This window comes from Anopheles stephensi, chromosome 2 (genome assembly GCF_013141755.1).
Source record: "Anopheles stephensi strain Indian chromosome 2, UCI_ANSTEP_V1.0, whole genome shotgun sequence".
Taxonomy (NCBI): Eukaryota; Metazoa; Arthropoda; class Insecta; order Diptera; family Culicidae; genus Anopheles; species Anopheles stephensi.
In genome coordinates this window covers 15618248-15630637 of record NC_050202.1, presented here as the reverse complement: position 1 = coordinate 15630637, position 12390 = coordinate 15618248, and the positions used below count along the sequence as shown (strand labels likewise).

General features: G+C 45.1%; 1 protein-coding gene across 9 annotated transcripts in view; it reads left to right on the top strand.

The window, feature by feature from the left end:
* The window catches only part of LOC118506209 (nephrin-like), a 238616-nt gene that overhangs the window by 5624 nt on the left and 220602 nt on the right, over positions 1-12390 (top strand). For all 9 annotated transcript variants that reach the window (XM_036043025.1, XM_036043021.1, XM_036043020.1 and 6 more), the window contains exon 3: positions 2671-2727. In XM_036043025.1, coding sequence (XP_035898918.1) covers positions 2673-2727 — 55 coding nt within the window. In that variant the 5' untranslated portion in view covers positions 2671-2672. The remainder of the gene's footprint in view (positions 1-2670; positions 2728-12390) is intronic.

The window sequence follows — 12390 nt, the reverse complement described above, 5'->3', positions numbered from 1 at the left end:
AAAAAAAAGTCAGGCAAACTAATCACTCCTCAAAAAAACAATGAGCAAAATAAACATTCAATCACAGATCATCATTATTAAATCATAGTTATAATACTTAATTCGTTAGCTCTTTACTCCGGTCCCGTTATCATCCCATTTCCCAAACACACGCACACCTTGATTGCACTACCTGGCTGGTCACACGCAGGCCGCTGCCGCGCTCGCGACTGTTTGTGTTTGAAAAATTACATCCCATCAATCAGCTTTATTCACCATAATTGGGACGCAGATTCGGCTGAAACCATGTAAACCAATACCAAGCCCGAACTCCTTTCTCTCCAGTCTTCCCCGTTGTTCCTTCTGTCTTCAGTTTGATCCATTTGTTTTGAAGGATAGCGGTGAACCTGATGAACGGATAGAGCAGGTCATCGCTTACGCACCGGAGTGGTCCACCCGTTTAAAATGTCAGGCGGAGTCTCGCGCGCGCGCGCCCGACAACCGGACGATCGCAGGATGCGGTGTTTGAGAAATGGAGCCAAAACGTCTTATCCAACACCCCGACAGTCACCCAGTTCTGAATGTGTGTGTTTGTGTTTGCTGCGATACGATACTTTACGCTAGCACGCGGATCCGATAGCCAAACGGATTGACTAATGCTCGTGGCGGTGTAGAATTTCGTTTCGGTGGTGCTTTTGCTGGGACCGGTCGGCCGAGAAGTCGGCAGAGAACTCGATCCAAGTTCGGAGACACAAAACCGGAGTTGTTGAAAAAAGAGACAAAAAAGCACGCTAAAGCGGGCCAGTAGAGTTACCTCGGTTGGGTGAACAAATCCGACAGCGAGGGTCTTTGTTTTGCCGGCGAAAAGGTGCTGGAGCTGGACAAACATTGGAAAGGTACGAGTAGACAAACGAATTTGCGAATCTACTGCCGTTTGTGATGCTGTGTAAATTGGTGCGCTGATACATGTTTGATTACTGCGTAGTAATGGGATGGAAGCAGTTGTTAAAATTGTGTCACCATCTTCCGAAGCCTTACCGAGCTGGCTTATTGCTTTGCTCGCTGCAATTGGATGCTGCTTGCTCGGTAAGGCAACAAGCTACCCCGTAAAAGCTGCGCCAAATTGGATACGGTCAGTCATTGTACCTCGGTTCGAGTTTCGAGCGTTGGCGGAAGATCGGATTTTCATTACACCGGTTAAGTAACACGCACTACTTCTTCTGCTTTTATTTTTACGCTCAAGCTGAACGCACAAAACAAAGAAGGCATCACGTCAAGGCATTGAAACGACCGGCTGCAGTAAGGCAAAGATATTTGTTTACACGCGACATGTGATGCCCCGGTGTTTTCTACACTCTCCTCGCACGCTTTAAGTAGTTTGTATATTTCCAATTTGAAAATCCAAACGAAAAAAGTCGTCTTTCGTTTCATTTCAGTCGCAAAAACAAAGCTGCTTAGCCGAGCAGCCATCGCCGGTAAAGGTTAAGTCAGCGTTAACCTCAAAAGAAACTGCTTCCAAGACAAGAAAGCTCGCACACTCGGTGATACGGAAACCACGATCGTTTCGAGCGAAACAAATCATTCCAGGTAGGAAGATTGATTGGATTGGCTGCCTTTTTTTAAACCACCGGAAGTTCCAAGACGAGAGCTACAGAGAAAGATCAATAAAAGCACGCTTGGTTTTGCATTCGCCGATCGATCGATCATGAGCTGATCAAGCTGACTGTCGATCACATCACGTGTGCTATAAAAATATTAGAAGCAAATAAAACCATACATTTTGATTTCGGGACCCAAGTCCGGAACTTTAAAGCTTTACAAGCGTTCGAATGGCGGATGACTGATCTCGCTTATTTGTGGCCATCTAGGAAGCCCGACGGGTGGTGATTCACGCTAATGACTTCAAATTTGGTGATACATTTTTATAGGCCGGCACACTTCCACGCCATCGAACTTCATAAAGACGAAGGCAAACATAATTACGATCGTAATCGAGGGGCAGCCGGAATGGGTTTTCTGGGGGCAGGCCAAATGGCAATGGGCTGTTTTGTGCCCGCATGAGAAAGTCGTCGGTTCGATTTTATTATCTGCCGTTTTCTTCGAGTCGAGGCACACATCACAAATCTTTCTGACCTTTACCTTTCTTTTTGTATCCTTTTGGACAAGTGGAGTGATTGGGGGAGAGAGAAACGAGAAGGAGAAGGGGACCCAGAATCATCCACCACTTGCTCCATCGTTAAGTGAAGAAACCGAAAAGGATCGGGTAAATATTTTACATGGAAAGCTCTCCGCACAAGGACCGAAACATGACTTGAATCGTTGGAAACGTTGGCCCATCATCATGTCGGGACCTACGAGCGAGACACGGGTGGAAAGACCGTTTTTCCCCACCCTCTAATGGTGGAAAATTCTACATACGGTCATCGTCGTGTTTGAACTTCATTTTGTTTCCGTTTTGCTGGCCGCTCACCGACCGACTCACCCCGCGTTGAAGGTCCTTTTGGAGGTCCTTCGAACTGACAGATTTCGGACTTGCCCGACAGGATACTCAGGCTAAGAAAACACCACACAAGCACACACACACATCCCAAGTGTGGTGTGATTTGTATGCGGTGGTTTCTATTTGGTTTTCCCTTGGCTTTCCCAAAATACCGCTCGTTACTGATTCTGATTCCTTTCCCTCACTTCCAGGAATGGCCAAAATGATTCAACAGAAGCTGCCACGGGCTGTTTTAACGATATTAACAGGTAAGTGGTTTCTTACAGCGCCCTGGCCCTCACACCACCACATTGAATGACATTCGACATGAGAACTAGAGGACCAACCGGCATAATCGAAGAAGATCACCAGGACACCGGACCAGGATGGACACCGGACACAGAAGATGGAAATGTCCGGTGGTGTTACCTTTTCCTTTTCTTTTCGCCCTTTTTTCTGAAACTCTCGGAGGTTCTTCTCTCGCTTATCAGGTGACATTCCTGCCGTGCCCGTTCCATACCTGGCGCCAATGTGACGACCCTTTTTTCGGAGATGGCGATATCGCTAATGTAATGCAAGCAAGCACCTTGTCCCCTTTTCTGGTCGCCCTTCACCGGGGAATCTCCTTCCATAAAGCACCGGCCGGCTGGAAGGAAACTCGCCGGGAGGTAGTTACTGCGCAGGAGGAATGTTTCCAGAAATCAGGATGCTTTTCGGTATCCTTTCGGACGCCCGACAGGGTTTGTGACCGGGGCGCCAGATTACAAATAATTTTCTCGCACTTTCATTACTTACCCAATGCTGCACCACCCGGGCGATGATGACGAAGCGATGTGTCATCCTGACCGTTGACTATTGAGCGTTGCTTGAGCTCTGTTGTTTTGCGGCGCGTCAAAGCAGAGCAGTGGAAGGAGTCATTTGGAGATAGAGCCCTGCTCGACCTACATATCGACGAAGTTGGAACACCCAGCGTGGAGGTGGTATATAGAGATGTCCTCGGAACGGAGGTCGTTTGATGTTCTGTTTGATGATGTTTCATTCACTGCATCAATGTGTGGCATAGGGCGGACGGTGGACGTTATTCTTTGCACCATAAGTAGGATGTTAAGAAGGTGATAAGAGCTGATTGAGTGGTAGAAGAGCGCACCTTCAAGTCTTGGGATTTGAGGAAGCAATGACGCATCGCAGATAGCGACTGTGGTTGGTGGGCAATGAATGAATCTTAGAAAGTTTAAATTGAACGAGGAATTCTTGATCGGAGGCATCCGGTTTAGCTGTTGGTGGTTTTTTTTAACTATTTACCTATCACGGGATTCTACTTCTGAACAGTATTGGTCTGATTTCTTCATCGCCTATATCAATTACGGCATCAAAGAAGCGACAATCTCAAAGTAAATTATGAATGTTGAAGATGCACAGTTTTTGATGGTTAGATTCATCTTGGATGAATCTTCGATTTCGGTTGAGGATTGGTTCTTAAAATCCTATATATCATATTGATTTGTATACAAAGAAATGTTATTTTTAGGAAGAATCCATGGGAATTTTCTGCCTTACATCATACGCATAAATGTATGTTGAAATATGGATTCTGGTTGGGATCATCGACGTGTATGATGTGATCCGAGAGGTTCTAGACCAGCAAAGAAAGTTGCTAAAGAGATTTTTGCGTTCGGTGTTCTATGCACTTTCTGAATGAATAACTCATATCTAGTTCAACAGCTTTGGTGAGGACAACAAAGGTGTTAGAAATGTTCAACAACATCTTCATAGATGAGATACTGATTTCTATATATTCAAATCAGAGTATGCAGAATCGTGACGATTTACAATTATTTGCTTGTTGATTTTCTAGGTCAAGATCAGCTACGTCTTATACTGACCGATTCTTGAGGATTCTACCGTACCAAGTGATGCTCTACTACCTTCTACCTACCTACCTTTTGTGACATGTGTTTAGTCGTAACCGGAAAGTCAAGTCCTGCGTATGGGAAGGCTCTCTGGATGGGATTTGAACCCTGGGCCTGCCAAGTGAAGATCGGCTCTGCTTTTACCTCGACCGCACAGGCAGGCAGACTTTGCTCCAATTTAGGTTTTATTCCAAAGCAGAAGCTAAACCTGCAAATTACAGCTCTTAAGAATTGTTCCCAATGGAGCACATGCAATTTTTTTAACCTCGTCCAATTTTAAATTATATTATTGTCTTTAAATCTTCGATACTCTGAGCTGATGATTCAACTGTTTATTGCATACCTTTTCTGTAAAAGAAAATGGACAAATACTGAGAGAATCCGTAATTAAACTTTTACAAAGTTCAGACCAAGTCCTCCATGAAACTGGCCACCTAATGAACAATGAGCTAATTGCATTTGCTGTTAGTTTTTCACCACCAACATTTAATTCGCCTAAAATTCGCCCACTTTTGTGAAGGATAATAATTATCACACCATAAATAATACACTCGCTCGGATGAAGTATATTCCGGGGGCAAAAAGCGTCGTCCCCGTCCGGACCAGAGCTGGGTACCGACTATCGAATTACCACGCCGTCGATAATGCAGAGCTTTTCGCAAATCTTCACACACCATCAATAAAACGATCCTTGCGAATCAATTACAGGCCCCGTCACGCCATCCGGTCCCCGTGCGACCACTCTCCCCGCAGCGCAACCACTTCGGCAACACGTTCCCGGTCATGTAGAATCAGGTCCGAGAAGGCGAAAGTCATCGATCTTGCGTCGACCCGCTGGCCCATCACCCGCTTGCTCCCAACAAACCCAGCCACGGGAACATCGTTCTTCCCGGAACGGAAGTTAATCGAGAGTGCGGAAAGGAAAACTAATTTATTCCCGCGAGAAGGCTGTCGACGGTTAGCCACCGGGCATGTCTTCCGGCCTGCTGGAAGTGCGCTGTCCCGGTGGTACGGGAGTTGGGCGGAGGGAGAACATATTTTCCACTTGTTCGCGGGTTGATTAATAACCCGCCTCACCTGCTGGCCGGGAAGGATGGATACCGATCTGCCTTTCGGTCGAGCGGTTTGCTAACGACCCATCCGGACTCTGCCTCCCTCGGCACACCTTGGGACGGGTTTCGGTGGCATTATTATCGCCCGGTTGCCAGCCTCCGAGCGAGGGGTGACACTTTGCCACGTCAGCAAAACTGTCCTGCAAGCGTTGGTGTGTCTTAGCGTTCGTTAGCCTTTTCCCGCATTCGTCCCTATCCGGGTTCGGTCGTCCTGTCGACCCAGGGCACAGTGATTGGGTCGAATGGTTCGCGTGATCCTGCGTTAATGGCAACTCATTGGGTTCAGGTTATGAAAATGAAAATCTAAACCCGAGGTACCCTGGGACTGCTGCTAGGGGTTGATGCTCCCAAACATTCCCACTCCGAACATAGGGGGTACGTGCTTTGGTCTGATGTCTGATTAACTTCGACGCCCGATACTGGAAGCGGAAAGTTGAAGTTACGATCAAGCATCACTATTAATTAGTTTGTTTCGATCGGGTAATCGAGGACGGTCGAAGAGGTCACCGGCTGTACACGGTGCATGAATTGCGTGAAAAGCGCCGTCCGATTTGCCGGGGCCGATTTACACTCAAATGCGCACTCCTACGTACACGGCGAAGGTGTCAACGAAAGTGGTTCGACAGGGTAATTTAATTAACACGACGGGTTCTGGACCCACGGCAACTGGCGCTGGCAAACAATTAATGCAACCAATTGCGGATGAAGCCGCCTCTAAGAACGGTGCCAATTATTGCGTTGTTTTGCGGGCGAGCCATGCTGCAACTGTTTATTTAGTGCGTGAAATTCAAATGAAGTTCAGCAGGGTGAAGAGTTCACGGTAAAGCGTTCAAGAGGTATGCAAGAAGAGGTGACTTTTTTGCGACAAGTAAGAGGAACAATCGATAATTCGTGATATTTGTTCATTTGATTCCTGACGCAGAGTGTTGCTAAGCTTCAGGAAGACAGTTTTTAAATTCTTCAAGTCATTTCATCTAGTCGATATGGCTTACTCATCCAATCAAGATCATCCAGGACTATCCTTGCTGCATGTGTTGAAAAGAAACAGTAGCTTAAATGAAATGCATTACATTTGAAGTTATTTTAATATTTGCATTGTTTGTTTTGTGAGTAGTTAAAATTGTCACAATTTTTGAAATAAATTTCTGAAATCATCGAGGAACTCTTTAATTGAATACAACCATATAAAACCTTTTGACATAATTTCTTTTACAACATACGAGCATAGATAGCAATAAAGCTATTACAGCAGACAATAAGATGAAATATTCATGCGCACCCGTTGATGAATACATCAACTTTATTCATTACAACCATTCCATTGCACCATAAACGACTTCCCTTGATTGGTTTATTAGGCTTAATTATTCTACCTCCGAAACCGACTGGTAACAACATGCATCAAATCTTGCTCATGACTCGTAATGAGCGTTCCCTTCTCATCCGTCGCGAACGCGTCGCTCCTACGGGGTCAGCTGTTTTGTTTTACAAATTGCGCGCCCCCAGTTTTCCCAATAACTATTTTCGGTCCATTTTCGATGCTTGGGTATAGACAGCTTGTCCGGAGATCGGTATAGACGCGTCGCGTCGGCACTCTACATGCCGACCGATGCCTGAGGGCACTTGTGAGGGTTTTATTATTGCTGTCCCAGTGGGACCCGTTGAGCATTAAATATCCTAGCTACAATAGTCTGCCCCCATATTTTCAACGATCGGTCCGCCGGTGGAGCTGATCCAGATCATCTTCCTTGTTGTTCCTCCGCGCGAAGGACGCTCGTTTGCCGTTAAATATCGGTCGAGAAAGAGGGCTGTTGTTCCCTTTTTGCGGCCTGTGTCAGGTGTGCCGTTGAGGAGAAGAACACAAGCGGATAAACACGTACCAGCTTAACGAAAAGGAGCAAAGGAGCAACCACCCTCTTGAGCGACCCCAGGAGTGGCGCGCGAAGGAGATATAATATATGCCGCTCTAAGGATAATAAACTTTTATTGTTATGATGATTGTGTGTTTCTTCCGCCTAGTTTTTATTTAGCCCTGTCTAAGACGCAGTTCGACACCCGTCGTCCCTGGAGCTTCTTGGTTGGCGTGTAGTGCAAGTGTAACGCGCGTTTTTGCGTGTGCTCACACACTCACCAGACGGGTGCACTTGAGCTTGTAAACCACGTGCGGGCCGAACAGAGCTTTCAAGCGCTTCCGTCTCCGAATCCTCTGGCTGATGAAGGTCAGTAGCAGACATGGGTTGATGAAGCGGACCGGGAAGCTGAAGTCATGGTCCGTTCGGTCCGCTGCTCGACCAGCGCATCGACGGATGACGGCCATCTTTCGGTTCCGGTGAAGCGCCCAAAAAAAAGGGCGAGAATGAGTGTAAAAAGGCTTACAGCTGGTTGGTTGAGGTTGGGTTGACTTTTGGGTTTTTGCAACGTGCAAAAGGTTCGCTTGGTCCTTTTTCTGGGGCCTGCTTTTCCGCTGCGAGCCTTCCTCAGTAAGGGATGTTTCTGTGGAGAGTGCTTCCATCCTTAAGGGGTGGTGTTTTTTTTTTGATTGAGGAATAAGAACAAACCTGAAAGCGGTGTATCACCTGCCAGAAGAAGAAATAACTTTGCCGCTTTTATTGTAATGTTCTTGTTTCGCCCATTTGCTTGTCTTGTGCCGGATGTGGGCGAAACAGAAAAAAGGCATATCGCAGACAGTAGTAGGCTGAATCGCAGGATCTGTGGCACGAAATAGGTACGAATCAAGTCGGTACCGAGAGCCGCAAGTACTGTGAACGTAGCAGAGTCTTTAAAAGAATCTTTAAGGTAAGGATTTCTCTTGAAGCAAATTAATCATTCTTTGATCGGGAGATAAAAAGCTCAATAAAATCCAGCCTAATAAAACATTCTGTTCTAGCTAAGAGAAATTAAAAAACGGAGAAGTTAGCTTTTCTTATTAATAAGCTTCAATTACCAATATTGTCTTTTTATTGACCAAAGGTTTCGGGAAATTCATCAGGACTTTCAAACAGGTTATTCTTATAAGCGGTGTTATTGATAATACAGCAGCGATTATGGTTTATTGGGTAGAATATCTTTCGCTTATGGTGCTATAATTGCTAAGGTTCTGCAGCTACGAATGCACTACACAAAGGACTGTTCTTTCCTTATTGCGACGTGCCCTATCTCAACTCATACGAGTCTATGACCATTACTTTGTACATAATTTGTAGATTTACCAACATCAAATGGTGAGGTCAATCTAGAATTATTTTACTTTTTAATGCACATGAAATCAATTCCGATTCCACCAAGTACGCTGAAGCGTGAACTCTACCGAAAAGGTAAACGAAATTGCCCAAACGAAAAAGAGGCAGCATAAATCATTATGCACAATTTTTCCAATTTCCAAAAAAAACCAGGAGCCATGCGGTACTGGTATTGATTCATCATATTTGCAACATTATGTTACTTGTTGTAGGTTAATGTAATAAAAATAACATTCAGACCAGCGCACCGTTGCCCGTGGTGTCTGGGGCAGCCGGCCACACATCAACAGGGCCATGCATTTATTATCTCGAATTTAATTAATCACTCGTATTAAATCGATCAACGTTTGCGGTGCGTTCGAGCGTGCAGAAGCTGACGAACCTATCCGTCGAAATCTGCTTACGCAAAACCATTACTGTTTGCGCATGCTGGCCACGTGGATCGAGCTGACGACGGGATGGCGCCCGCCCTACGACCGGAAGCTACGCCCGGCCTTACAAACGGAAGAGGAATCGAAATTGAATTCGTCCAGCAAAGCCCAAGCAACGGTGCCTGGTTCTTGTATTTTTATGTTTTTTTATTTTTCTTTTGGCCTCGAATGAATTTTTAATCCTCGCCTCTTTTCATCGGAAGCGGATGAGGAAGAAGCTTCACCGGTCGCACCCAAATCTGCTCCCCACCCGGTAGCAAGCAAGCAAGTAAAGAAAGTGACAACGAACACGGAGAAATAAATATCCATTTGCTGCCCAAAATAACAAAACCAAGCCTACCGAAACACTCGGCCACACTCGGTACGGGCGGTGGCGTTGCGAAGCTGTAAAAAATTAATTACACACTCATTAGTATGCCGATTGGATTGCTCTCGGAATCTCATTTCACGTTGACAATATTGCGTGGTATTTAAACATTTAACGCAAATATCGATCGCACTTTCGAGGCGTCCCGTTCTGCCACATTTGAACGCTATTGCGCTTCAGTTGTGCGCTTCTGTCCTGTAAACTGTTCAAGGTTTTTTTATAACGCGCAAAAGGTAATTCGGTTGGGTATTACATGCGATTGGCAGTGCCGCAAGGTGGCAAACGCTATTGCAATGCGTTTAAGCCCTCTCCCTCGCTTTCGTTGGACCGTTGGATTATAGGGCTATCAATCTTGAAGATGCAACCGATTTCGGACCAGTGTGGACGGATTGAGGCTTAAAAGAGGAGGCGTTGTACTAATTGTTTTATTTGATTGTGTTTTAAATGAGATTTATAGGATATTGTAGAATGAAGGTTGGAATGTCCCATAAAATCCCAAATATTTTCCTTCAGTTATGGAAATGGTTCGGGATTTTTGTGTTCAAAGAAGTAGTAATAAGAAATTAGATATCCGAGCAGATATCTTAATGACCAATAATCCAGTGAAAAAGAATACCTTTTCCCGAGATTATTCAATGAAAAGTAATTGAAGTGCTATTCACAACAAAACATAAACACTAGAAGCCAATTGCTACAACCATAACCAAAAATCATAAACAATTTTTCATTTTCTGCTAATTTTAGCTCAAGCTTCCAAATTATTCTTGTCAAACGATATTGAACGAAACCAAAAGCCTCAGTAAGACTTTTTTTTAATACAAACAATCTCATTGTTATCCAAACTTCCTCCCCAAAAAACTGGCCCACACTAGTAATAAACACTTTCAAACAGCCGTGACCACATTGTTCCGCCACGGGCTCTATTTTTATCGCTCACTTCCAAACTGCATTCCACGTGTGCATCCACCCAAAAGGCCACGTGGCTCGCTCCCTTCCACAACTTCAGCGAAGTGAGTGGGCAACGGCAACAAAAATACCACGCCACACCAAAAGAAAACAATTGATTTGTGCCTGCTGGACGGGTGGGTGTGAACAATAATACCCTCCCGAAAAGAATATGGTCAGCCGATAACATTGACGAAGGGAGAAAAAAAAAATGAAAAAAATATCTAAAACAAACACAGGCACACAGTCCAAATCATAATTTCATAAAGCAAAACAACCTTTCACTCGCTGCGTTCAAGCGATGGCCGGTGCATCCTATCGTCAGGGGGCGTTAGATCGGTAGGGCAAGACAAATAAACGCCAGCCAGCCTTCTGTTTCCTCTTCGTCTTTCTCTCTTGTTGAACTCGCTTTTCTTCTGCCTAATAATCAGCAACCGAATGGAACTTTATGCGCGTCCCCCAGCTCGGCGACTAATCACCAGCTCCCGGCTCGACCAGTTTTATTTTCTCCTAAAATATTTATGCTTCCCATTCATTCTAAGCTGTCGCGTGTGGAGTGAGCGAAAATTCTTGCTCCCGAAACGGGTGGGCGCAAAGAAAAACCGCACCCTGCGCGAACTGATGCCCGAAGAAAGCGAAAGTGCAATGCGATGAATGAAGGAGATTCATAAAATGTGAAAGAAAACGCACTAAAGCTGGCATATAAAATAAATATTGACGCGATCGCCACCGAGATATTCTTGGAGTCGTCCAGGGCGTTGATGTTGATGAGGTCTTGGGCCAAACCGAACTCAAACGCACATGGCACTTTTCAACGGGCTGTAAAATTAGAGATTCAATACACAGCTCAGTAAAGGGAAAAAAATCGCCCTTTAATGGGTTTTTTTGGGGCGGATATTTACTTTTTCACCCTACAAGGGAGAGAGTGTGAGTGCGTTGATAGACCACGTGTGCATCCGTTTTGTGCTCGTGTGCTATGTTTACGAGACTGCAGTGATTTGGAAGCACCTCGAGAACCATGCTGCCGATCGTGCAAACCAGCGCTGAACCAGTGTGGGATTTATTGGCGTTTAATCAAATGAATAATTAAGTTAGTGCAAGCGCCTGCTAGTGCTGGGCGGATATCGGATGGGAAATCGAGACGATTCGAGGTTCCTGCGGGGTGGAGGGGCGCACACACTGGGGCATTACGGGTGGAAGGAGTGCCGATTACATCTACCGGTCCACTGCGACCAGTGTTGGGCCGTTTGGGAAAACGATCATCGTTAAGTGTCGCCGGCCGCTGGTTTTAACGACGTTATTCGGTAAGGAAAATGATAGAGTGGTGGCGTTAAAACAAAAATCAATATGCGTGCTCGGTGGCAGTTGTCTTGAACGAGTGGGGGTGAAATAATAGAAAACGTGTGAAATGTGAGATTCCCTGGTGCAATAATGAGTGTTAGTGTGCAGGAAGAACGGGAGTTTTGGTAAGGGAGTTTGGTTTTTCATCGTAAAAAAATGTGATGAATAATTAGATATGGTAAACAGGGAAAACGGATTCATGGCGTGAAAGTGAATCGATTCCATCGGTTGTTTAACGAGCTGAAAGCTTTAGCAAATGTTCCTCATGGAAGTGAGCAGCGTAAGTTAGCTGAAAAAAGCCATTTTAGAAAATAGAACAGGAATTTTCAAGCTTCGTTATCTCAAGGCAAAAGAGGAGATTGAGTTCACTTCCAGACCTCTTGTGATTGCTTACAGTGACTTCCTTTGAGCAATGGTCCATAATTTTGTTGGGAAAATGGCGGTATGAGATGCTTAACGTTAACACGCATATTGATCAAATCTACAGCGAAGGTCACATATCTTCTGATCTGATCGCTATGTCATCATCAAAAATTCGCGATCCTTTCGGCCTTTAATTTGATTTCGTTGCAGCTCGATCACAATAG